This window comes from Lolium rigidum, chromosome 3, assembly GCF_022539505.1.
Source record: "Lolium rigidum isolate FL_2022 chromosome 3, APGP_CSIRO_Lrig_0.1, whole genome shotgun sequence".
Classification (NCBI taxonomy): domain Eukaryota; kingdom Viridiplantae; phylum Streptophyta; class Magnoliopsida; order Poales; family Poaceae; genus Lolium; species Lolium rigidum.
The window spans coordinates 178945646-178971392 of NC_061510.1; the positions used below are offsets into that span (position 1 = coordinate 178945646).

The 25747-nt window shown below is 41.8% G+C and overlaps 2 protein-coding genes across 2 annotated transcripts; both read right to left on the reverse strand.

The window, feature by feature from the left end:
• Nucleotides 1-374: 374 nt before the first annotated feature.
• LOC124702755 (secretory carrier-associated membrane protein 4) lies at nt 375-4479 on the reverse strand. The gene is made up of 13 exons (XM_047234912.1): nt 4158-4479; nt 2629-2694; nt 2423-2536; nt 2224-2286; nt 2076-2109; nt 1863-1985; nt 1634-1696; nt 1414-1507; nt 1263-1308; nt 1093-1160; nt 858-906; nt 699-764; nt 375-582 (listed from the first exon to the last, which is right to left on the reverse strand). Exons 1-13 carry the CDS (start codon nt 4224-4226, stop codon nt 496-498), a joined length of 942 nt encoding a protein of 313 aa, XP_047090868.1. The 5' UTR covers nt 4227-4479; the 3' UTR covers nt 375-495.
• A 369-nt stretch (nt 4480-4848) lies between these two features.
• On the reverse strand, nt 4849-11904 carry LOC124695867 (secretory carrier-associated membrane protein 4-like). Its single transcript, XM_047228671.1, has 12 exons — nt 11807-11904; nt 9454-9529; nt 6721-6783; nt 6532-6565; nt 6319-6441; nt 6171-6233; nt 5957-6050; nt 5793-5838; nt 5624-5691; nt 5333-5381; nt 5021-5086; nt 4849-4929 (listed from the first exon to the last, which is right to left on the reverse strand). The coding sequence occupies exons 1-12, from the start codon at nt 11902-11904 to the stop codon at nt 4849-4851; spliced, it is 861 nt and encodes a 286-aa protein (XP_047084627.1).
• Between the last annotated feature and the right edge of the window lie 13843 nt (nt 11905-25747).

The following is a 25747-nucleotide window of genomic DNA, read 5'->3' on the forward strand; positions in this document are numbered from 1 at the left end:
TGAGCAAACTCCCTTTTGGTGATTTCTTAATATAGGAGTAGGTTGCAAACCTATTTAAAAACATTATTGTTCCGATTCTCGCGAAGTGTATGACGACCTTGGGTATAAGACCAACATACACTCTCACTCTTAATACTTCCTCTTGCGACCATGTTGCTTGAGATACGCCCAACTCTCTAGTTAAGCCGTAACTACATGTTGGATACAAGTTTTAAATATTTAAGACTTCTCTTTTAGCAAGAGCAATTCTTGCTAAACGCAAAATGATATACTTTTTTTTTGGAAATAAGTCCTGACACTAGATTGGGCATAGAGCCCCCAATTTCTGCGATAAGACCAGGGGCAAATCTCAAGGAAAAGCTGAAAACTTGGTGTACAACAACTACAACCACAACCTTGCATTGCATGTATCTTATATTACAAGCCTTTGTACCTTAAAAACTATTAGTAAAAAAGTATGCATATACAATACACATGTACATATTTTTATACTACTCAAAATGCTGCCCTTGCTGCGCCGCGTGCTGCCTCACGCTTCATCTGTGCATCTTTCCCGCTTCCACGGAAGTAGTGATACACACGCTGCATGGATCAGATAATTTACGTGATCAGATAATTTAGTGATACACAAGCTACTACTGCTCAGAATCCACTCAATACAAGCACAGGCGTCGAGATAGATGAAGAGAAAGTAGCACCTGAATGACCCACATGCTTAGCAACGACTCGAGGCAGAAGATTGCAAAGCCAAGAAAGTAGAAAATCTGCAGATCAGATGTTTAAAGTCTTAAAAATAATGTTTACTTATTATTGAAAATGACTACTGTGAATTCCTGAAGGTAAACAGCTAGACTCACCCCGACTATGACACTTTTGCCTATTAAGCTGATCGCGGGGAAAATCCCTCTGAGTAAAGAGTAAAGAAGGGAAAGGAATATATATCAGAATTCTTATATAGCTGCTTCAGAAACAAATCTAGGAAGTATCATGTTAACACAGAAAAAATGGATTTGTTATGAAAAATGATGCTCTTGTTTGTTCAAGAAAAAGTTTGTGAGCGAAATGGAGGTAAAGCAGTTTTTTAGAACTCACGTCAGTGATTTTCCAACGAATAGAATGGAAGGAGAAACAGCTGCGTACACGCAGAAAGCAATATGAACCTGTTCGGAATCAGCAAGAACAAAATGAGCTGATTAAATAGCTAATGTAACACGGGGATCTGAATGCACTCTGTTTTTGCATCAACTTCATAGGGTACTTACCAAGTAGAACAGAAAAAACCATCCAAACCTCAGAGCACTACCATTCCTGTAACATGAGTTGTAAACACAATCAAAATGACGATTTATTGCTTGAAAGAAGAAAAAAGCTCAATGTTTCATCAAAACTGAAGTTGAACATGGTCAAATGTACCTCATGGCGCGGTAAAGTGGTCGGTACCAAAGATAATAGGCACCTGGGCAACCAAGAATGAAGTAGATGATTGCAAGAAACCAGATCTTGGGACCTGCACCCAGGAAGCAAGAAATCGAAGCAAATTATGGCCAGTTAACGATGACCACTGCATACAGAACCTAGGTTTTCTGCTATAGTCCCCGGAAATAAATCTGTATGCTGTAATTATTTTGAATACCTTCCCCTTTAATCCAAGCAGCAGTAACACAGACTATGTTCCAAAACAGGCACAGGACCAACCCTGCCAAACAGACAAGCGAATAGATTAACCTTGTCTATCAGAATCATGAAATAACGTCTCAAAACTGATGTAGGATGGTGGTGACATAAATCATTACATATCTATATTTAATAGCTTTATTGATGTGTAAGAATGTCATTTTGAGCAGATGTGATGGAAAACATACCCAAAAGCGATGCGAAGGCGACATACTGTGTCCTTTGAAGGTGCACAGGTATCTCATTGTTGATGTCATGATGAATGATGGGGAAAAATGGTGGCCAGTTTTTTTCTTCTATGACAATGCCAGCTGCAAAAGAAAGAAGGGAGGCAACCTCAAATTACAGGAAGGTAAAGAGGACGACAAAAAGGAGAGAAAATTAGAGAACAGAAGCTCCACCTCGCGCTGCAGCCTCTTCCCTCCGTTTGATGTCCTACATGGTACAAACAAGGGTTGAACACATCACCTAAATTTTGGACAATATAAAGAGTACAAATAAGGTAGTAATAGGGTCACCAAAACGTCGTCTCCTCTGTTATTCAGATACCTTCTCTCGCCTGCTTAGCTCGGCCTCCTTTGCCAGAAGCTCCTTCTCTCTTGTCTTCATATCCTGCGTATGATTACTTGATTAGTAAGCAAGATAGACGAGTTTAATCAATTCATTTTGAATCCTTTGTTTGTGCTGAATTCACTCTGAAAGTTCATACATCGAAGGATTTAAAACCACAGTGACGTAGCGTGACTACCTTGCCTGTGTCCATTGGAATGTCCACTGGGGAGGAGAAGTCATTATAGAAGTCGGCCGGCTCAGGAGGAAGAGGCGAAAGGCGGGTGTTGCTGGGAGGAGTAGGTCGTGACTGCTGCATCAAGACGAGTTCATATGATATGATTGGCAGACAGGAACGCATTTTTTTTTTACTTTTGTTATGAACTTGATTCATTGAAAACTCACCGTTGTGTAGAATGAACCTCCAGAATGACTGGATTGAGCAGCTGGTGCTCCCCTAGTAGCTTTGTCCTGGTACAGGAGAAGGGCGAATCATTATAATGGCATACAAGAGCTGTGATACTTAGGCCGAGGTACAGTAGGCCGTTTTTTGAATCTATGAAAATTTCATTTTAGACATGTCAAAAAAATTCAAAAAAATACCATGATATATAAAATATTGTAATCTACGAATGTGGCAAATTTTCAGAACGAGATGTGTTGTAGTTGGACTCAGCAAAAATAACGAATCTTGATTTCATCATTGGTAACTATAATCTAGATTTTGTCATTTTGTGACATTTTGTCATTTTTACTGAAGGAAAATACAATGAATTCAATCTAAAAATTTACACATTGATAGATTCCAACATTCTCTACATCTATGTATTTTTTTTGTAAATTTTCTAAAACTATAAAATCAAAAGTTTTGAAACTTTTTTTAAAAAACCGGGCGACATGTAGCCCGGGCTACAAGAGGTTTTTTGCATACAGAACTACAACTAGCCATTTTCTCTAATGTCTGAAGAGTTCTCTTATTTCGTTTTACTTCACCAAATTCAAAGACACCATGTTGCAACAGTCTGATATTCAGCTTTCCATCTATAGTGCAGAATAGTTCGTCAGAAAGAAAAGACAACTACTGGTGAATTGACCACTAACTCCTAATTTTTGATGTGAAACATTAAGGTTATGCAACCTTTCTTTATTTCTATTTTAGTTCTGTTGGCGAATTGTACAAGTATTCTGTTGAGTATGTACTACAACAGTGCAAGAAACACTCGTTGTTCCAGGTGTGATAATAATCAATCAATTATCTTATGTTGTAGAAAAATTTGGACATATGGTTGTCTATAATTTTGTTTAATCCTCGGCTGATGCGATTCATTTAAGTTTCATACGGAACTAAGTGCTAGCTCGGTCGCAAAGCTAGCGAGTGTGCAACCAGTCTACCCGGGTTTAAATCCCCACCTAGCGGTAATTTCTCTGGAAGGTGTGGACTATCATCCTAGCGTTTATCCGCTGGAAGAGTCTAGCCAAGCGAGGATCATTCTCCTTTGGTCAGCATTTTTTATTATCTTATCTGTAGCATGTAGCAGGTGTGTGTAACCGTGTATGTACAAACAATTGTTGGGGGATCTAGGTTACTACTATTTCATCTCTATATAAAAAGGTGTTGCTCTATCACACTTATGTTATGGCACAACAAAAAGCTTGGACAAGCAACAATGGACTTATTTCAAATGATTTTTTACGGAAACATTTACAAACAACTTGTAAGAACTCTACGTTTAAAGTGGGCCACTACACACATCCATGCTACAAATGATTTCACATGGCAATATATTGACTAACAGAGGCAGATACTACATAGCAAGAACATAAAAGAGGATACGATCAGTTAACGAGTCAAATAGGACAGGAGGGTGATTGATCTCGGTGAAACACGAGGAGGAGAGAATTAAGAGTAGCTCGAGCTGGTCGGCCAGCCTTACCGCGAAAGGGTTGACCTCGTCGGTGCCGCCCTCCTCGAAAGGGTTGTCATACCTCGACCTCCCCGCCATGGATCTTTCCTCTGCTTCTGCCTAGCCTAGGGTCAGGTGCAACCGTGCAAAGAGAGACGAAGAAGAAGCAGCGGCAGCAGCCGTATTAGACCTCAACTACTCCTCACTGTTCTACACAGGGAGCAGTTGGTCTTTGCGAGAAGTTGCATCATCACATCTAGAAATCGTAGGAATAGTATAAAACCATGGAAAAATTTAGCGGTTTCCGCGTGGATTTTGTCCGGCCGCCGTGTTTACTTTTTATTGCCGTCAAACAGGCATCAGCGTTCGAATGATCGGGCCTCTTACTTTCTTCTCTCGTAAGTATACTTTCTTTGCCGCCTCATCCACGCCAACTTGATTGCGACGGCTTCTAGATTAAAACCAGCTATGTATGCCTGGAAAGACTGGTACAGTGGCATTTATGCGTGACAACAAGCTGCCGAGAAATGATACGCTAGCTTATAGCAGCGTCGGAAAATGATATTCAGAAAAAATATATGATGTCATTCTTCGGTTGTGATTCAGATATACACGAATTCTGGCACTAAGATTAAGTATAACTAGCTCAATCGAACGGTGACACACAAATTTAATAATCTCCAAGCTTTAATCTTCTCCCCCGACCAAAGCCACGAAGACGTCAAAAGGGTGGACGGCGCGATGCCGCATCAGGCCTCATCTCCGCCTCCTTCCCGCTTCCGCGGAAATACCAGTATACTTTCTGCAAGTAGAAGAAGCACAAGTTAATTTTCAGAGAGATGCAGAATTCAGTTCTGGTATTCTGCAGTAGGAAATTTATGCACTGCCTATACCTGCATGACCCATATGCTCAGCAACGCTTCCAGGACAAACAAGGTGAAACCAATGAAGTAGAATATCTGAAAAATATAAAGACAGTGTGTTCAATTCATGTATAAGTGTTGAAAAGGGAGGTTCCGGACTGATGGAGCAATCGGTTTTGAACTGCCCTAGACTAGGATAACGAAACTACCGATTCAACTTTGGATTTACAAAATGAAACATCTTCACTCAAATTTGAGTTTTGGTTCTCAAAATGTGCCTTCAGGCCCTGTTGTGTTTTGGTTCACAAATGGTAGAAATAAATTGATGTAATATCCACTCACCCCAACCGTAGCGCTGTACGTTATTACGCTGAGTGCTTGAAAAATTCCTCTGCAAATGATAGGGGAAGACAAATAAGGTGAGTTATTTTCTAAAAAAAAAAAAATGAATTACCAAGCATCAGATAACAACATGAACGGCTTTTGACGGTGTTAATTTTTTTTATTTTTTTTAACATGGACGGCTTTACAGCACATATACTTCAAAAAGAGCAAACTATGATTTATTTTATGTGCTGACAAATGAGTTAGACGGCAAACTCCATCATAATATAAGCTGGAAATGTAACTTACGCCAGTGAACGTCCCACAAACAGAATTGACGGCGCAACAGATGCAAATACACAAAAACAAATGTGAAACTGCAAAATCAACACAAACATCAGTTATCCGACTGAAACGGGTACCTTGTACGAGGATCTAACATGCATTCAAAATTGTCAATATTGTACAGAAAACTTACAAAATAGAACATGAAGAACCATCCGTATCTGAACGCACTCTCTTTCCTAGTGAAATTATGATCATATATCAACTCGTGAACAAGAGATTGTAACCACTGGTAACCATGCACTACAAATATTTGAAGACTTCATAGTATATAATCAGAAAGAGAAAATAGTGTACCTCATCGCACGATATAGAGGTCGGTACCAACAATAATAGGCACCTGGAACTCCAGTAACGAAATATATGATTGCCAGGAACCAGATCTTAGGGCCTGCAGCTGCATGTAGAAAGCAAAGAAGATTAACTAAAACAATACAAACGTACGAAATAATATCATACAATTACCAAGGATTGTCATAAACATAAATAAAGAAAGTTTGTCTAAACGTACCGTCGCCTATAATCCAGACAGCAGTAACACATATGAAGTTCCAGAAGAGGCATATAATCAAACCTGCATGAAAAAAATGTGATTTTTTTGGCACCAATACTCATTTATATATGAATTTTAAGTATCTTTGGCATTATCTTGTTTGTACCTAGGAGCGATGCAAATGCAACATATTGCACTCGCTGCAAGTGCACAGGTATGTCGTTTGAAATATCCACATGAATGAGGGGGAAGAATGGTGGCCAATTTTTAGGCTCTATGCGAACTCCGGCTGCGTAAGGTCAAGGGGGGAAGATAAGTAATTGTGCCTAGTTTCAAATAGATTAATTGTACATTTGAGTACGATTACGTCAAAGTTTACCTCTTTCAAGAGCTTCTTCCCTTCGTTTTATCTCCTAGAGAAAATGGAATCAGAAGAAAGCATGCAACTTCAGAATGGATATATAAAAATATAATAACAGGAACTACATAAATATGTGAAATTTAGCTGTATACTTAGAGAAATGTTTTCGAAAAGGAAATGGCAAGCCAACTTGATTTTAGTGCATACCTGCTCTCTCTTGTTCAGCTCAGCCTCTTTAGCCAAAAGTTCTTTCTCTTTTTTCTTCAGGTCCTGTGTTTGTAGGCGCCACCATCAAAATGATTTGTGAATGATATAGAAAAAAAACTAGAGTAGTGCAACAACAGGGAGACTAAGGAAATTCCAGATTTACAACAGTAATCAGCGCCTTCATTTGAAAAGTCACTTCCTATGTCGAAATGCCACAGTTATACCCTTAAATTTTTTTTGTGAGGGAATGATAACCTTGATTGTTATTTCCTAGGATATTATTAGTGAAAATAATGTGACCGGGAATATGTAGCACTTGATTTAAAACTTATGTGATTAATTTGTGTACAAATACACATAATTAAGCTTAAAATATTTTGCAGAACTCCAAGAGAAGACAAACTCATCATCACGCTACCCGACTCGCCCCCCTTGCGCATAGGACCATTGACCGCAGCCAATCGGCCTTCATCAAAGGGAGGTGCCTGCACGAGGGTGTGCTCGCCCTCCACGAAATCGCCATGAGTTGAGGGTTAAGAAACTCAAGGGCCTCCTTCTCAAGCTTGACTTCGAGAAAGCCTTCGATCGAGTCAGCTGGGATTTCCTTCGTGAAGTTCTGCTGAGAAAGGGCTTCTCCCCCATGATCGTTCATCGCCTTATGCAGCTGGTCTCGGGTGGCCAGACTGCGGTCAACGTGAACGGGGTTATTGGGGAGAACTTCAGGAACGCTCGTGGTGTGAGACAAGGGGACCCTCTCTCCCCGATCCTGTTCGACTTCATGGTGGATTCCCTGGCGGCTATCATCGCTAGAGCCACCATCTCTGGGCACCTCAAGGGTGTGGTGCCCCACCTGATCCCCGGGGGGATAACCCATCTTCAATATGCGGATGACACCTTGATTCTGATCGAACCTTCTGATACCGGGTTGGCCAATCTTAAGTTCCTGCTTCTCTGCTTTGAGAACATGTCAGGCCTTAAGATCAACTTCGCTAAGAGCGAAGCCGTCGTGGCTCAGGGTCGACGATCCGGAGCGTCAAAGAGTGGCTGACGCTCTTAGCCGTAGGGCTGGGGAGCCTGCCGTTTCACTACCTCGGCCTTCCTGTCAGCGACCGCCCCCTCTCGGTGGCTGACTGGAACTTCCTTACTGAGAAGGTTGGCCACAGGGTAGAGCCTTGGCAGGGTCTTTTCCTTGCTGCAGCTGGCAGACTGGAGCTCACCAATTCTTGCCTTTCCAGCCTACCGCTCTTTGCTATGGGTCTTTACTTGCTGCATGACACGACCCACGCAGTAATGGATAAACACCGCTCCCGCTTCTTTTGGGAAGGAGCGGGTCCCAAGCGGAAATACCACATGGTGGACTGGGCCACGGTGTGCAAACCTCGGGCGTTTGGAGGATTGGGGATCCTCAACACCAAGCTCATGAACATCGCCCTCATGTTGAAATGGATCTGGAAGATCTATCAAAACGAGGAAGGCCTATGGGCAGACCTTCTTCGGGCCAAGTACCTGGGGGACCACGACCTTTTCTCCCCGGCAGTTCCCACCAAAGGATCACAGTTCTGGAACGCCATCCAGAAGATCAAATGGTACTTCAAGTTGGGAGCGAAGCACCAGGTTCGTAGTGGGCGGAGGACCTACTTCTGGCTGGATTGGTGGACGGGCACGGGGCCCCTTCGCTTTACCTTCCCCCGTCTTTTCGCATGCTGCGACAACCACTTCGCGACCGTGGAAGGGGTTAGGTCCAACGATGGCTGGACGATTCGCTTCAGGCGCTCCTTCGGCCTTGCTGAGAGGGTCGAGTGGGACAACCAACCTCGCGGGATCTTCGACCTATCGCCAGCCGCTGAGGGCGCGGATGTGGTTAGATGGGCGCTGGAGCCTTCCGGAGAGTACTCCACCTCCTCGATGTACTCCAAACTGTCCCGGGGTGGGACGATTACGCACTTCAAGGATATTTGGCGCACTAGGGTACCTCCAAAAATCCGAGTCTTCCTCTGGCAACTCATCCGGGGGAGGCTCCCCTCCGGGGATCAACTTGTCAAGCGGCACGGGCCATCGAACGGGCGATGTGCCTTATGTGGCGAATGGGAAACTTGTGACCACATTTTCTTCACTTGCCACATTGCCGTCTTTATGTGGGCAGGAATCAGGGAGCTCCTCTCCTGCTCATGGAACCCAGCAGGGGTTGCGGATTTTGTCGCCATTGCCAACGGCTTGTCGGGTAGACTCCGTAGGATAGCTTGGTTTACCTTCGCTGCGCAATGTTGGGCGCTCTGGAACATTCGCAACAAGCTAGCCATCGAGGGCTCACTCATCTCCAGCCCGGCTGACGCCATCTTCAAAATGTCTATCTACATGCAGAGCTGGAGGGTACTGGTCAGACGGAGGGACCGACCACTGTTGGACGCGGCGCTGGACGAGCTTAGGAGGCTACATGCGCGGATTCGGGATGATGGACGCGGACGCCGTTGACGTCTTCATGCCGCTCTTCGTTCTTTAGTCTCCCCTTGCATCTTTGTGTTTATCTTAGGCACCAGACTTGACGTATTTGTACTAAGTTATCAGCACTTTGAGGTACCAGTTTGTGGTGTGAGTTGTATCGCTACTTTGTGGTTGCCGTGTTGGCTTTATATATAAAGCCGGGCCTAGGGCCTTCCGTTTAAAACTCATCATCACAGAAGGCATTATAGTATATATAGCAAATGCTACTTTAGTGTGAAGGAATTCAAATACCTTTTTGGTATCAAGAGGCATATTTACTGGTGCGCCAATGTCATTGTAGAAATTAACTGGTTCCGGAGGGAGTGGGGTTGGGCGTGGGTGCTACATAAATACAAAGATATATTTGTCAGATCATGGCACAGTTAAGTAGAGTTAACTACAACAAAGAATATGAAATGCACAAAATCAATTTAAGAATCACTGTATCCTTAATGCTACACTTAACAAGAGACAATTATGAATTTCTTCTCATAGATTTTTGGTGGTCCTAGTTGGAGTTGACTTGCTCAAGCTGGTTAATCCATTTTTTTTGAGAAACAAAGTACAAGCTGGTTAATCCGTGTTATTCACAATATATAGCATATTTTTTCTGAATTGTCATGTACCCCGAAGGTGTCTGATGCTTTCATTCAAGATCATTTGGTTAATCAGTTGGTTAACTTGTAAACTAAGGTTGTGGTAGTATTGGTGATGCCCTGGTAATTAGCTGTTGTAGGTGGTAGTAGCTTTGAATTTTTTGATGTATGCTCTTGTAAGATCTTTGTTAAATAAAATTTAAATAAACACCTTTGATGCAGAGTCGGAGATATTAACCACCTTTTCCAAATAAGAAAAAAAAATTGCGTTAGTATTGGAGTCCAGCTGTAGGCTAGTAAGACTGCTCATAGTGGGAGTAACTTAGGTAGTAACATCACACATTTCAAGGTGTTTTGGTGACATGGCATAGCAATAAATGAAGAAAGAGAGGGAGGTGGTAACTAGCTATGTTACCATAACATCACACAACCCAAAGCAAAATGAGTCTACAACATAATAAATGAGACTTTGCATGATATCATCTCTAAGTTACTTTCCACTATGAAGGTAGTAACATAGACTAGTAACTTATGCATGACACCACCTTATGTTACTCCCCACTATGAGCAGCCTAACGGTGCCAATCTTTATTAGCATGTAGGCTATTCAAGATTTTTTTTGAGGGGTTGTTGGACAAGGACTGATCTAATTAATCTGCCGGTACTCCTTCCGTCCCAAAATACATGGCATATAAGTTATTGTTAACGTTAAATTTTGTAAAGTTGGACCGCCTATATGGAAAATTATTATTATCTACAGCATGATATAAAAAATATATAATATGAAAATATATTTTGATTCTAATAATATTGATTTTATATTATAGAAGTTGATATATTTTTCTATTCAAGCTCCTTTCGAAAGAGGGTATATAGCAAACCATCCTGATGAGAAAGTATGCCGACTTAAAAGCTTTGTCTCAGGTATTTTTTGGAAACCTGGGATTCACACTTTTTCTTTTTATACGGGTCTTTCTCCATCAAGACCCGTGCCGGGGATAGCGGAATTTGAGGCGCACGCCCGAGCGCCACTGGTGGCAGGTCCTAGCGCCGGCGCACGAGGCAGGAGCGCCGGTGGTATTGCCTTATCGCCGGTGCCACCTGGCCCGGTGCGCCGGCAGTAACCCAATACCACCGGCCTGTTCCCGCCGGTGAGCGCCCGTGCGCCGGGGATAGCCCAAATTGATGCGTCGATAATAGGCCTTCCCCTAGTGGTGCGTTGGTCCAAGTCTAGCATCCTTTGGAATGCTTTGTTTCAGCTTCTAGATACGGTCTAGTTAGCGTAGTGGAAAATTCTTTGCGGAATCTATGTAGTGCATTGATCCGTACTGACATGCCGGTAGATAAGAATAAAAAGATATGGAAAATGAAGATTCTGTTAAAGTCTAAGCTCTTTGCATGGCATTTTCATAGGGGTTATTCTTACTAAATACAACCTTGCAAAGCGTAATTGTCATAGAAGTACAAATGGTGTCTTCTATTAGTACGATGATACTATCAAACACTTACTTTTTCAAAGTCAGTTTGCTAGATCTATATGGCTATTCACCTAAATGGTTCTACCTAATACCCGACACGTAGCATTAGGGTGGATCATAGGTTTAAAGTTTTTATTAGGATGGGAGCGATTGCTATTATTTTTTTCAACATGAATGATGTCGTAATTTGTGGACAGGACCTGGCGTTCATGGAGTTCATCACTTGTATTGCGCATTTACTTTATTTTTGGACCATTGGATACTTGGATGTTGGTGCGGCTATGTACATTCTTAGCTCTGCAAAGACCGGATGTAATGCTTGAAGTTTAAGTAATAAAACGATCTTTATCAAAAATATATTTGTTTTATAATTGATCAAACTTTACGAAGTTTAATTTCACGTAAAATTATACTTACCATAAATTGGAACGGAAGGAGTATGGTACTCCCTGCCGAACATATCAAGAGAAGTACGATTGTTTTTTCAACTGTAAATAAACTCTGCATGATGATCGAGCACGGTAGATATATGTTATGCGGCAAGAGGAAGCTCTGGAACGTACCGAGAAAGGGTTGACCTCGATCTCGACCTCCTCGAACGGGTTGTCCTGCCTCCACTTCCCCGCCATCGAATCCACCACCTTCGAGCTCTGCCTGCTACCTAGCTAATGAACTGGAAATTACACCTCCAGACTTCAGAACATGTATATATGGGCGTTCGCGACAGGCTGCCGGCCGGCCCACACCCTAGCTCACACAAGGCAAATAAACTAACATTTGCAACTAGATTTAGCTCTCAGCACCCCGACTTGTACGGTACGCTGGGCGGCCTTTTGTATTTGTAATCATCTCTCGATCACCTTCGCTTTCTTCTCTCGCATTGACATCGGCTCGCCGATAGGTAGCTCGCTAGCATGTCGTCTTGCACAACGCCATGTCGTAATATGGCGGAACTTCGTAGGCATGTACTAGGACAGGCCGGCCGGCCGGGCCTGTGCTGGTGCACGCGCGTTACAAGTGGCAGGAGCTGCATCTGCTGAAGCCTCAAGGTGGAGCGGAAAAAAGCTTATTACTATTAGTTATTAATCAACTGGTAAACTGATGGTTATGGATATTTCAGTACATATGCATAAAACAAGTTTGTGCATGAAAAGATCGGCACACGAGGATTCGGTCAGCTTTGAAAAGTGAAAGATAAAGGTGGATGTAATGCATATGATCTAATTGAAAGATCTATGAAAAAAGTTTATACTGGTTACTGGTTACTAGGGGGCAAGACTATTAACTGATCCCATTGATAATATGGCAAATTGTTTGACAAAGTCAAACTTCATGTTTATCTTGTTGTTTACAAAATTATCTTCTTGTAACTAGTTGCTCTATGAGAGTTTATCTTCATTACAAAGGCAAGATAAAAAAGGAAAACAAAGCTGGTAAAAAGCCAATCATATAGAGATGAGATATATGAAATATTGTTCAATTATTCAACATGCAATGGTTAGTCTTGTTCAAATGGTAAGGGTTAGTTGCTAGAGTTTCTATTATATGAAGTCCATATTCGTATGGTTGTTAATTCAGAGATTTTACAAGACAATCAAATATGCATAAGTTGATGATGCAATAATGCTCGTATTTTTTATCAACCATAAGCTCATTGATGCATGATATGATGTATTCGCTTATTTGCTTGGGGACGAGGGACGAGCAAATGTTTGAACTTGGGGGAGTTGATACGTGCATTTTACATCATCAATATTGTTACATATGTTTACTTTTCATTGATATTTACCATCATACCATTATTTATGTATTTTTAGTTGATTTCTGGGATTTTCCTACAGAGTCTCTTTCATTGGTATTTAATTTTTGGGAGGCAGAAAACCTTATTTTTCGTATTTTATTGTTTCAGGGACCTTATGAACACCTAAAAATCGAAGGAAAAATACATGATCAGTTTTTCATCTGGAGAAGCACCGAGGGCCAAAGAATCACGCGAGGAGATCCACGAGGGGGGAAAAGAGGCCAGGTGGTGCCCCACCTATGCTCTTTTTGCCCTCGAGCGTCGCCTCGGGCCCCGTTTTATATAGACACCTCCGTTTCGCCTAAAACCTAAGACATATTTTTCGCAAGATTTATTGAGACGGCGGCGAAGGCGAAAGTCCACTCCTACTCCGGGTGAGGGCAACTCCTGCCGCATCGATGCCTCCGGTGAAGGGGAAATCGACGCCATCGTCATCACCACTCCTCCTTGACGTAGGGGAGGCATCTCCATCATCATCTCCATCAGCACCATCATCACCGCCATCACCATCTACGAGATCGACTTCATCGTCCTCATAGTTCGTGTTTGATTGAACCCCGGATACTATTTTAAAGGCTAATTGCATGTTTGTTATTAGTACTTTGTCATTATTTGGTGGAAAGATTCTATACTTAGATTGTGTTGTAATCATTATGCCTCTGGTCGATAACATGTTTGACATTTGTTAGTAGTTCCCCATGTTCCAGAGGGCATAGGATGACCTAGCAATGATTCTATATGATGTGCAATGAGTATTTGGTCAAGTTTTTATCTTTTATGTTGATCTATGATGGTTTTATGCGAACATCGACTACATATTACTTCACCTATATGAGCTCATAGGATTACACTTTAATGTAATGAATGAGTGTTGGAAATGATGGAATGACATGAACCATTTTCCAATACTTTGAGTTCCGTTAGAGGGACTTATGTTGGGGACAATTGATCTTATTGCTATGGTGGGACATTTATGTCATAATGATTCATATTCTTAGAATGGTTCTACAACCCATCATAAGGGATGCATTTTCGCATATCTATGGATGCACCTAATTTAGGCTCCGCCTCTAAGGGAATGAAACTTGACAAAATATTTACCATGTTGTGTAGAACTCAAATGCTAGTAAATCCATACCACCCTCTGGAACACTTGTCTCATATAAGCACACACAAACTTGAGCTTTTCCTCCTGCATAGAGGATTGGACTTTCTCTCATTGAGGGTATTTACATATTGCTATTTACTTTCTGCATTTTATTTTATTGCAAACTATACACCCAAAATATCAAAAGCTGCTACATTTTTATTATTATTTACTTGTCAAATCCGCTAACCAATACCTTTAGATCCTCGTGGGTTCGACAACCTTTCTTATTGAAAAGTACTACAATTGATCTACTGCACTTGGGAGCCATCACCCACGTGGTCTTGGTCAGTCGCTGATGGGATATGTCCTTGAGCCATCTTGTCGGCATGCACCGTCCTCTACAAGGCCACGGGTCGGAGCTGACCGGCCGCAGCAACACTGTATGGTGTGGTAGAGGCGGCACGCCAGGTGGCTGGCATGCTCTCTCGGGACAGCCCCTGCTCGATTTTGAGGCTGGGGTCATAATTCTCACTTTTGAAAAAAAATCCGCCATGTCCCGACGCATATCCCAAACCGGGACTTAAAGTCAAACGCTTCGTTTCCCACGGAAGCCGATCGCGCGTCGCCATTACTGGCCGCATCAAAATCGAGCGTCGGCGTGGAATCCGAGCCGCCGGCGCCGGCGCGGCCAGCTGATACGTCTCAAACGTATCTATAATTTTTGATGCTCCATGCTTGTTTTACACCAATTCATATATGTTTTGTTTACACTTCGTTGCACTTTTACATGATTTCCGGCACTAACCTATTAACAAGATGCCACAGTGCCAGTTCCCTGTTTTCTGCTGTTTTTGTATTTCAGAAAAGTTGTACATGAAATATTCTCGGAATTGCACGAAACAAAATCCTAAGTCAATATTTTACAAAAACAAAGACGAAGTCCAGAGGGGGTACGAAGAGGCGCAGCAGGTCGGCCAGACCACCCCTAGGCGCGGCCTAGACCTGGCCCGCGCCTAGGGTAGATCTGGGCCCACCAGGCACCCAACCGACCTCAATCCTCCGCCTATTTATACATCTTCTCGGGAAAACCCTGGATACCCGAGCCTCCATCCACGAAAAGTTCCGTCGCCGCCACCGTCGCCGAACCCATCTCGGGGGGTTCTGAAGCTCTTCTCGACACCCTGTCGGAGGGGGAAATCATCGCCCGAGGCATTGTCAACACCCGGATTTTTAAGTCTGGATGTCTATTATGTCATTCATCGCAATCCCAGGAATATTGTTGTTGCGAGACATAACAGTTGATATCATAAGTCATCATTCATTACAAACCATAATCGTCTTACAAAAGTAGATCACGTGATCCAATATTACAACCATAGTTGATCTATTGATCAACGAACATCACAAATATTACAAAGCGGAAGCGTAGTAGTAGTAGTGGACTATCTAATTCCACAGGCCAACGCTTGACGTCAGAAGAACTCCTAGTTGTCGTAGACGTCCTGCTGACCGTCATCTTCATACTGCTGCTCCTCTTCATAGTCTGGCCATTTGAATAGCCAGGGACACAGCCGTGAGTACTTTTAAAGTACTCGCAAACTAATACTAGTGTAATTACTATCCATTTAGTGGATGCTAAGCTCTAGGGTTATTTGCATAAAGCCAATTTTAGTTCATAAACATTTAGTAAAAGACTCCTCATTTGCTAACTAACTCAAGTGGGAACATTAGTGTCTTTCCCACAACTCAGTTGTGATTCAATTCCAGTTCACCATTCATGTCACCATTCATTTCACCATTTAGTTCAGAAAACATCTGACAACTGAACAGTATGGCCTTTCCAATCGTCCGTAACCGTGGACACGGCTATTCGAATAGTTTTACACTCTGCAGAGGTTGCACACTTGTGCCACAACATTTGATTACATCCGTCAGGGGTAACCCTGAATAATCGTAACTCAGTACGCGGATCATCAACCATAACCTTTCACTTACATATCCTAGTATAGGCACCTCTCCCCATGAGCTTGGCCTCCCAGTGAAGACAAACCGTCAGCCTGGGAACTGCACAGGGTTTGGGCCGGACATTCACCTCATATTCACGTCATTTCAGATTCCACGGAGGCAGCCTCGGCATAACCCCTATGACGCTTGTTTAGAGGGAACCCATACTAAGACACATAAACTTCCAGTTAAGCCCTACCCATAATCAGGTATTGTGGGGGTACTTGTAAATTGGAAAGGTATCGCATCCGAACCCAACCATCAGTTTTTATCAAGTTCATCAAGTCATTCATGTCATATTCACCTTCAAAATCATTCAATGTCGTTTCATTTCACAATGTTCCCATCTAGAGTAGTCAGTTTTATTTGTTAGCACTAGCAAACTAGTCATGAGGGGTGCTATCTAGCTGTCATTGCTTTAGGCTAATTCTGATGATCTTGTCTACTCTAGACCAAGTGAATCATGAATCAAAAAGTAAACTTTGATAAAGCAAAACCAGTAAAGCTTGTAAAGTAAAACTTGGGATAGAATCATTAAGCATGAAATAAAAGTTGGTGGTGCCTTGCTCTTGGAGAGCTTTGCACTTGCAAGTTTATTAGCTTGCCTTGGTTGGCGTATTGGTCAAAGTGGTCTTCCTCTCCTTGGAAGTAGACCTCCTCCTCCTCTTGATACTCCTCGGTACTAGCGTCTAAAAACGAATACGATACATACAATCACCAAACAAAACTTAAACACTAGACTAAGTACACACATGAGTCACACAAGCTAGGCTAGCATCACAACATGATTATTAGGTGGGTTAACTTTGTTGTATTCTTAAGAAAAATAGTTTCCTCTCATTACCAATATTAATTAGTGTTGTTATTTAATTCTTGGGAGAAATAATTTCCTCTCATTGAATCTTGTTAAGATTTAATTTCCTCAAATAATAATAAGGTATGAACTCATGTTGATCAAGTTCAACAATTCATATCTATCATTTGGGGAGAATGATTTAAATGAGGTGCTAACCTCATACCATTTACTTCTTACTTTAACAACAATTTAATGTCTCTAAGTAATTCAAGATGAGGTGATATAGACTAGGTCAACACACCACCTTGAATTGCTTAGGACCATGATTTAAGTGAGAGAGAACCTCTTATACTAATTGGAAAATAGTTTTCAATGATTTAAATGAACTAGAAATAGCCACATAGCCATTATTTTGATCTAGTCCATGATCATACAAACAACTATGTGATGTTTTTTACATAAACATGTAGAGTATGTGAAATGTGATTTATGAGAGTTGGAATCAACTCAAAATCACTTAAGGTTGATTTTTAATAATTGTTTGAAGTTACAAAAGTCCCTGCCTTGTTATTTTTGTCACTTTAATTCTACAAACAATTTAAGGGTGAGACCAGTGGGGTTGGATAGATAATTTGATAGGCTTTCCAAATATATAAAATTTGACAAATTTGGTTTGGTGGATTTTATTATATTCACTTTTGAAAACAGCATCTGTGAATCATTTTGAATTAAACAGAAATTCACATTTGAATTTATCGGGCCGGCGGGAAACGTTATTGGGCCAAATCTATTTAAACGGCGCAAAGGCCAGCCCACCACGCCTCCACGACGCGCGGGCCGCCTGACAGGTGAGAGGCCACCCGTCAGCCTATCATAACCAGCGAAGCGGTATGTTTCAGTTTGGGCCGTAGGATTAGATGCGGATCGAACGGCGCACGGCCGTCGTCATCTCCGGCGAGCGGCGAGGCTACGGGCGGCGCAGGTAGGGGGTCGACGTGCTCACCGAGGCTCCAGCTAGGGTAGGCAGTATGCGCGGGGAGGTTGTCGACGACGGCGAAGCGCCTGGTAGCAGTGGCGTCTCCTGGGGCGGCGTCTAGCTCCGGCGAGCTTCTGCGGCGGAGCACGGGCAGTGAGGGTGAAATTGGGCGGCGCTACGGGGCAATGTCGAGCGGCGAGGTGGCTAGGCGACTCAGAGAGAAGAGGGGAGGGCGATGGTGTGAAGAATTGAGCGCGAGGAGGCCTGCTTTTATAGCGGCGGATGGTGCTGCGGCTCGGGCGATGGGGTCGTCCATGGCGACGTCGCTACAGGGGCGGAGATGCACTGGCGATGACGCGCGTGTGTTGGCGATGTCAATGCGGTCACGCTGCGCTTGATTGCGGTGAAAACGATGCACAGGCGAGGACGAGAGGGTGACGAGGGCTGCCAGTACCGCGGCGGACGTCGGCGAAGCGGGCGTCGTCTACAGCGTTCCCGCGGGCCAATGGCCGTGTCTGGGTGGTGGCCGGTGACGTCATGAAGCAGGTGGTGCAGAGAGAAGGGGCTGAGGTCAACGGAGCCGTCCTGGCGACGACGTGGCCAGGCGCGTCTGCGACGCTCGCCGGGCGCGCTCTGGCGTGCGCGTGCACGTCTGGGCGTGTCCGGGCACGTCTGGTCTGGCGCGTCTGGTGCACAAACCGATCGAGCAGCGTGTCTAGGATGATCAGGAGAGTGAGAGGAAGCGAGGTGGCAAGGTGGTGCACGGTGGCAGGGTCCAGAGTGAGAGAGGGCAAGTGCATGTCCATGCCATGCCACGGCATGGCATGTCCTGGTCAAAATGGTGACGTCCCTGGGTACCAAAACTTGTCTATTGCGTTTGGCAAATCTCAGAGGGGTCAGAGAGGTACAGAGGATGACCTAGGGTTGAAGAGAGAGGCTAAGAACTGCTGGGTTTTGCAATGCCTCGAGTTGGCAGGTCAGTGCTCACCAGGTGTTCGAGGAAATGGCCGCAATAACTCCACTTTGGAATTTTTGGATGAATTTTGGTGAGTTTGAATCATATATTATTTGCAGTAGAATGGTGGTGGTGGTGGTCAATTTGGAAGTGGTTTGCAAAATCACAAATGGCATAGGATCTTAAATCTGTTTCAAAGTCCTTACTTTGCTTGATCAAATCTTTGAATCCATGAAGAGTTTGCAGATGAGTTCTTGAGCAAAGTTGTTCACCTTGATGTTGTCTTGGATGAGGTGCAAATAAATGGCAAAGTGTAGTTTATAAATCTTCCAAGACAGAGGCTCAAAGTAGGCATCAGGCTATAATTGTCACAAGTGACCATTAGTGCACGTGAGCTCATATTTCATTCAAATTTGATTTGATTTGATTTCCTTTGATTCCAAAAGTGTTAGTAAGTGTGTAGTAACCATTTACAACCAATGGTGCAAGCCAAATTAGTCTAGGTTAAGGATTTGTAAAAATGGCCTAAACCATATGTGAGTGTGTGTTGGATTTTCTCATTTCTTTTCTTCTTTCATTTTTCCTTGTGTTTGGTTGATCAAGTGATCATGGATTAGGGTTTTAGCACACTTGCAAACACACAAGCAATCATCATGGCAAATGCACACCAATACAAATATAAAAGGTGAGTTATATGCATAGCCCTATATGGAGATAAAAAGTTTTTGTTGGTTCTAAATTTTGGTATTTTGGAAACTCTCTCTTCATTCCTTTATTGAATTTTTGGGATGTTACAGGCATCTACATCGCCATGCCCGCCTCCGAAGTGATGCGTGAGTAGTTCATCCCTGGACTATGGGTCCATAGCAGTAGCTAGATGGTTGTCTTCTCCCCTTTGTACTTCATGTATCGATCTTGTCAGCTGCCCTACATGATCAAGATCATCTTTATGTAATCCTCTATGTTTGGTTTGCTGGGATTCGATGAATGTTGAATACTATGTTGAGATTGATTATATATTCATGTCATATGTTATTTGTGATCTTGCATGCTCTCCGTTGCTAGTAGAAACTCTAGCCAAGTGGACACTTGTGACTCCAAGAGGGGGTATTTATGCTCGATAGTAGGTTCATGCCTCTAGTTTCCTGGGAGAGTGACTTTATAACTTCTAAGGTTGTAGATGTGATGTTGCTACTAGGGATAAAACACATTGCTTAATCCACATTTCTTTATCCAAGAGTAATTCAATTGTTTACTTTACACACATTGCTTAATGCGATAGTCTGTTGCTTGCAACTTTATACTGGAAGGGGTGCGGACGCTAACCTGAAGTGGATTATTAGTCATAGACGTCGTTGGATTACGGTCTATGTATTATGTTGTAATGCCCAATACCAGATATCATAGTAATCATCTTGTCATGTATCGATTGATATTCTGTCAATTGCCCAGCTGTAATTTGTTCACCCAACATGCTATTTCTTTATGGAGAGACACCTCTAGTGAACTGTGGACCCTGGTTCTATTTCCTTTAGTGATAAATTCAACTGCAATCCTGTTCTGTTTACTTTCTGCAAACATCTCCTTCCATTCTATACGTCTAATCCTTTGTGTTCAGCAAACCGGTGAGATTGATAACCTCACTGTAAGTTGGGGCAAAGTACTTTGATTGTGTTGTGTTCAGGTTCCACATTATTGCTGACGCCGGTAGTGCGCCCTGCCACTAGTCAGCCAGCAACACCTTCAGAAGTCACGCATTTCTCCTACTGGTCGATTAAACCTTGGTTTCTTACTGAGGGAAAACTTGCTGCTGTGCTGATCACACCTTCCTCTTGGGGTTCCCCAACAGTGTGTCCGCATACGCCGAGTACACACCATCAAGCTTGTTTTCTAGCGCCGTTGCTGGGGAGAAAGAGGATTTCTGCAAGGGGAGTCTCTCATCTCCAATCTCTTTACTTTGTTATAGTTTGCTTAGTTTACTTTACTTTGTTTTGTTTGCTTTATTATATCAAAAACAGAAAAAATTAGTTTACTTTTATAGTTGTCTTCATATCAAAAACATAAAAAATAGTTTCTTACATAGTTGTTATTTTATTTCTACTTTATTATGTTGATTCCTAAGTACGATCTGAAGGACCTATCTGTAGGTAGTGGTTCTATAATTGGAAAAGATAACATTGAAAAATTCTTCAATCATGTTAGTAAGCATAAAGATATTAAGGATAAATCCCTGGTAGAACTTGCTCATGATTATGGAACTGCTGCAGCTTGTTTAGTTCAAATGCTGGAGGCTAGATTTGTTAGCCTCAATCCGTTTATGCAGCAAATGTTTTTTAAACTCCATGAAATTGAGGATGATAAAAATAAAGATTTTATCCTAGAAACTTTGCTTAGAGAATTTAAAGATGTGGTTATAGAAGCTAGGAAAGTTTTTGATCGGTTTGATAAGCTAGGTTCATGTGTATATATCTTTGGTACGCTTGACCAAACCAAAAGTAGTATAGAAGGTAGAATATCAATACCTTCCAAATTAATAGCAATGCATGAAGTTTGGCAAAAGAATTTTGATTGGATTGTTCCTGAAAATCTATTTGCTGAAAGTAGTGAATCTAAAAGTGCAGAGAAATATTGATAAAATACAAATCTTTGTTGAAAATACTTATCGCATTGATCTTGATGTTTCTTCACTTGATAATACTTGATGCTCGTATATTTACCGCGCATAGCTGAAAGGCGTTAAAAAAGCGCTTATAGAAGACAACCCATATTTTATTTACAGGAATTTTTCTTTTTGTTGAGTCTTGGAAGTTATTACTACTGTAATGACCACTCCTTATCATTTTTATTTCATTTTTGTGCCAAGAATAGTCTCTAATAGGAAGAAATTGATGTTTGGGGAAGTTGCTGTCCTGAAAACAGATTTGTGCTGTTACCATAAAAATTCGTATAAATAGCCAGCGCGTAATTTTGAGCTGTAATTTTTTATGCATATGATCCAGGTTATTATATAACTTTCTTTAGCTGAACACTTTTCGAGATAAGCAGCGTAGGATTTTCCAAAATTTCGATCTTTACCAGCTATTCTGTTTTGACAGATTTCTCCACTATTTGCATTCGCCTCTTAAATCTCTTTCTTTTTGAGTTTTTTTATTAAAGAGCTTTTTGAAAGATTGCTACAGTAGCTTATGCTTTAATAGATGTTTGATATATGTTATTACTGAATACAAGTGGATTTGTTTATTTTGATTGTACTAGTACTGCTAATAAAGAATTGTGCGAAGTTTTTGTATGAAGGAAGTTTTCAAGTGTAGGGAGAGAAGAATGATATGATGAGATGAAGAATGCAAAAAGCTCAAGCTTGGGGATGCCCCTGCACCCCAAAGACATATTCAAGAGGTACAATCGTCAAATCTTAGAGATTCCCAAGGCATCCCCTCTTCATCAACAAAGTAGCAGGTCATCTCTCTATACACTATATTTTTATTACTTCATACGCTATGTTTTGTTCTTGGAGCGTCTTTATTTTTGTTTTTAGTTTAGTTTAGTTTTGTTTGCTGTAGCATATGTTGGATCCCGACACATTTGTTTTGGAGAAAGACCTGCTCCTTTTTTAATTGCATAGAACGCTATAGTTTTCACTATTATTGTTCTGCGAGTGTTCTAGTTTTTTGGTACTACGTTTAGCTCTTGTTCTTTCACTTGAATTTTGTTCAGAGCACGTTAGTATTATTTATTTGTGTATGATTAGCTCTCTGTTCCATATTTTATTTCACCTCTGAGAGTTATTTCAAATAAGTTGATTGGTGTTGGATACGAGTAAAATATTTCATGACTATAATAGTGGTGCAAAAAGGAGCTTGTCTAGACTGTGGCATAGACTTTGGCATGTCATGTTGGATGTTATTCTTGTCATATGCTTAGTATTTATTGTTTTAGCATGAATTGTTTCAAATGTCTAAGAGTGCATAATGTGTCATTTAAAAGAATCATGTGTTGTTTATATCATAAAAGCATAATATTGTGGTATTCTTCTTTGATGCTTTATTGGGTTGACTTCACGCATGCTTATAACATGTTATGACTATAACCAGTCAACTAAGACTTCTATGATCATTTAATTTTTGATTTGTAATATCACTTTATGCTTTGATTGATAATGTTTTGTCGCTATGCATGATTATGGCCATTATTGATCTCTTAGTTGGTCGCTTCCAGTCTTTTTGCTATCCTTCACATGTACTGAGTGTGAGTTCTACTCATGCATCCAACCACCAAAAACCAAAGTTGCCAATTGTGTTCACCATATCTACCTATATATGGTATTTCACCGCCACTGCAAAGTAAATTGCTTGTGTGCTACCTTTAAACCTTCAAAATTTATCACATGTTTTTGTGTAATTTATAGCTCATGGGAAAGTAGTCTAAAAAACTATTGTGGCAAGTACTATGTTTTATGCATTTTTAGTTCTTATAAGTTGCTTGTTGTGTGATAACCATGCTGTCATGCGGAAGACCATCAATATGCCTTTGTTGAATATCATGTGAAATAATATGCATGCTCATCTTGTTTGAAGTAAGGAAGATTTACCATGAGTTGAAAAGATTTGAGTATGCATATTGTTAGAGAGAAACATTGGGCCGCCAACTAAAGCCAAGTTCACATGGTGGAAGTTTCAGCTGGGCAAAAGTCGAAATATCTGTTGTCCTTGCTTTCCCGGTATGGATGTCTAAAAAAGTTGAGATTCATCAAAATTGAGAAATCAAATAAGATTCATCTCCTAAGGACCTTTGTACAGGAGGCAAGGAGGTACCCCTTTGTGACACTTGGTTAAAACATATGTATGTGATGAAAATCCATCGTAGTCCAAGCTAATTAGGACAAGATGTGAGCACTATTGGTATATTATGCATGAGGCAAGCAAACTTATAGGAAGTAATTATGCATAAGCCATACTATTTATCACTACAGTTGACATGAGTAGCACATCTCAAAATAAATATTTTCAACACTCCTATTGCTTTCAAAATAAAAAGCTCTAGCACATGGGTAATCCATGCTTCGCTCTGCGAAGGGCCTTTTTTTACCTTTATGTTGAGTCTTCATCTTCTGCTTTATGCACTAATTAAGAGAGCATAGTTGTCATTCTTAGTGCAACGTGCATAGTCCCAAAATTATTATTGATTGATTTATGATTGTGCTATTGCTTGCTCTCAAATTACTTGTATCTAGTCACCCTTTGAACTTTGAAGGTGTCCTTGCATTTATGTTTTACTATTCCATAAGGATATGTTGAGTACTACTTTATTATGTTTACTCTATGATCATAAACACACAGTTGCTTTCAATGCACTATTATTCACAATCCTTTGTTTGAGTTACTCTTCATGTTAAAGCATAGTTGCTAAGTTCAGTTGAATTATGTCTATCATGCATATGTTAGAGTACTTAGATCCCAGCTCACAATACTTTACATGCTTGATCAAGATTGTGTTGGCTTCATGTCACCTCAAAAATTATCTTTGTTATCACTTACCTACTCGAGGAAGAGCAGGAGTTAAGCTTGGGGATGCTGATACGTCTCAAATGTATCTATACATTTTGATGCTCCATGCTTTGATGTGGGCATTACCCTTCGGGTAACTGTTATTGTATTACCTCCTACGGCCTAGCTAGGGGCCCATGAAGACACTCGACGACCAGGTGGGCCGTAGCGTCGGTTCCGAAGAAGGATTCTTGAAAGACAAGGTAAGAAGACAAAGAATACAAGGAGAGTTTAGATCTAGGGGTCTTTGGTACCTAGTCGTACCCGGACAGTACTCTCGAGACCTGGCTCCCAATATAAGGGTCAGGAGAGGGGCTGCTGAGGGACACGCACAACCATAGTAATCATAGCTAACGTAAGTCTAGAGCTAGGTCATTACAGAACTTAGTCTCTCAACGAGATCATAGCCGAAACCTTCGGCACCCCATTGTAACCCGATATTTTCATAATCAAGATCAGGCAGGCATGGCGTAAGGGTTTTACCTCATCGAGGGCCCCGAACCTGGGTAAATCGCTGATACGTCTCCAACGTATCTATATTTTCTTATGTTCCATGCTAGTTTTATGACAATACCTACATGTTTTATTCACACTTTATAATGTTTTTATGCATTTTCCGGGACTAACCTATTAACAAGATGCCGAAGTGCCAGTTCCTGTTTTCTGCTGTTTTTGGTTTTAGAAATCTTACACAGTAAATATTCTCGGAATTGGACGAAACAAAAGCCCACGGCCCTATTTTCCACGGAGGGTTCCAGAACATCAAAGGAGAGTCGGAGGCGGCCAGCAGGGGCCCCACACCACCTGGCGGCGCGGCCAAGAGGAGGGGCGCGCCCCCCTAGGGTGTGGGCCCCTCGGAACTCCACCGACATCGCCCCTTCGCCTATATTTTCTCTCCGTCGCGAAAACCCTAAATAATCTAGTCATATTCCACGAAGAGTTCCGTAGCCGCCGCTGACAAGGTATCAACTTGTCAATGCCTACGGGTTATAGGCTAGGGTTTAGTTAGAAGTAGAGGGCAAGTAGATCTCGAAGGTTTCAGCCGAAAAGTACTCGACGATTATGAAAACTAGGGTTTGTGAACAATGATTCGATGATCTCTTCGTCCCTCGACTCCCCCTTTATATAAGAGGCGGAGCCGAGGGTTTCGTTTTGTACAAGTTACAGAGTCCGGGACGGTTTCTAACTCATCCCGCCAAATTACAAACAACACTTCCTATTACAACTCTACTTTCCTTAATATATCTTGGGCTCCCGAATCTTCTTATTCTTCGGGTAGTGGGCCTTCATTAAACCCCGGGTACTAT

Coding starts and splice junctions, on each gene's coding strand:
- LOC124702755 (XM_047234912.1), bottom strand. CDS start 4,226: ATGGCGGGGAGGTCGAGGTATGACAACCCTTTCGAGGAGGGCGGCACC. Junction 1,161..1,262: donor GGTTTTTTCTGTTCTACTTG/GTAAGTACCCTA, acceptor GATTCCGAACAG/GTTCATATTGCTTTCTGCGT. Junction 907..1,092: donor TTCGTTGGAAAATCACTGAC/GTGAGTTCTAAA, acceptor CTCTTTACTCAG/AGGGATTTTCCCCGCGATCA.
- LOC124695867 (XM_047228671.1), bottom strand. CDS start 11,904: ATGGCGGGGAAGTGGAGGCAGGACAACCCGTTCGAGGAGGTCGAGATC. Junction 6,784..9,453: donor TGCCTCTTGATACCAAAAAG/GTATTTGAATTC, acceptor CTACAAACACAG/GACCTGAAGAAAAAAGAGAA. Junction 5,692..5,792: donor GGTTCTTCATGTTCTATTTT/GTAAGTTTTCTG, acceptor TTGATTTTGCAG/TTTCACATTTGTTTTTGTGT.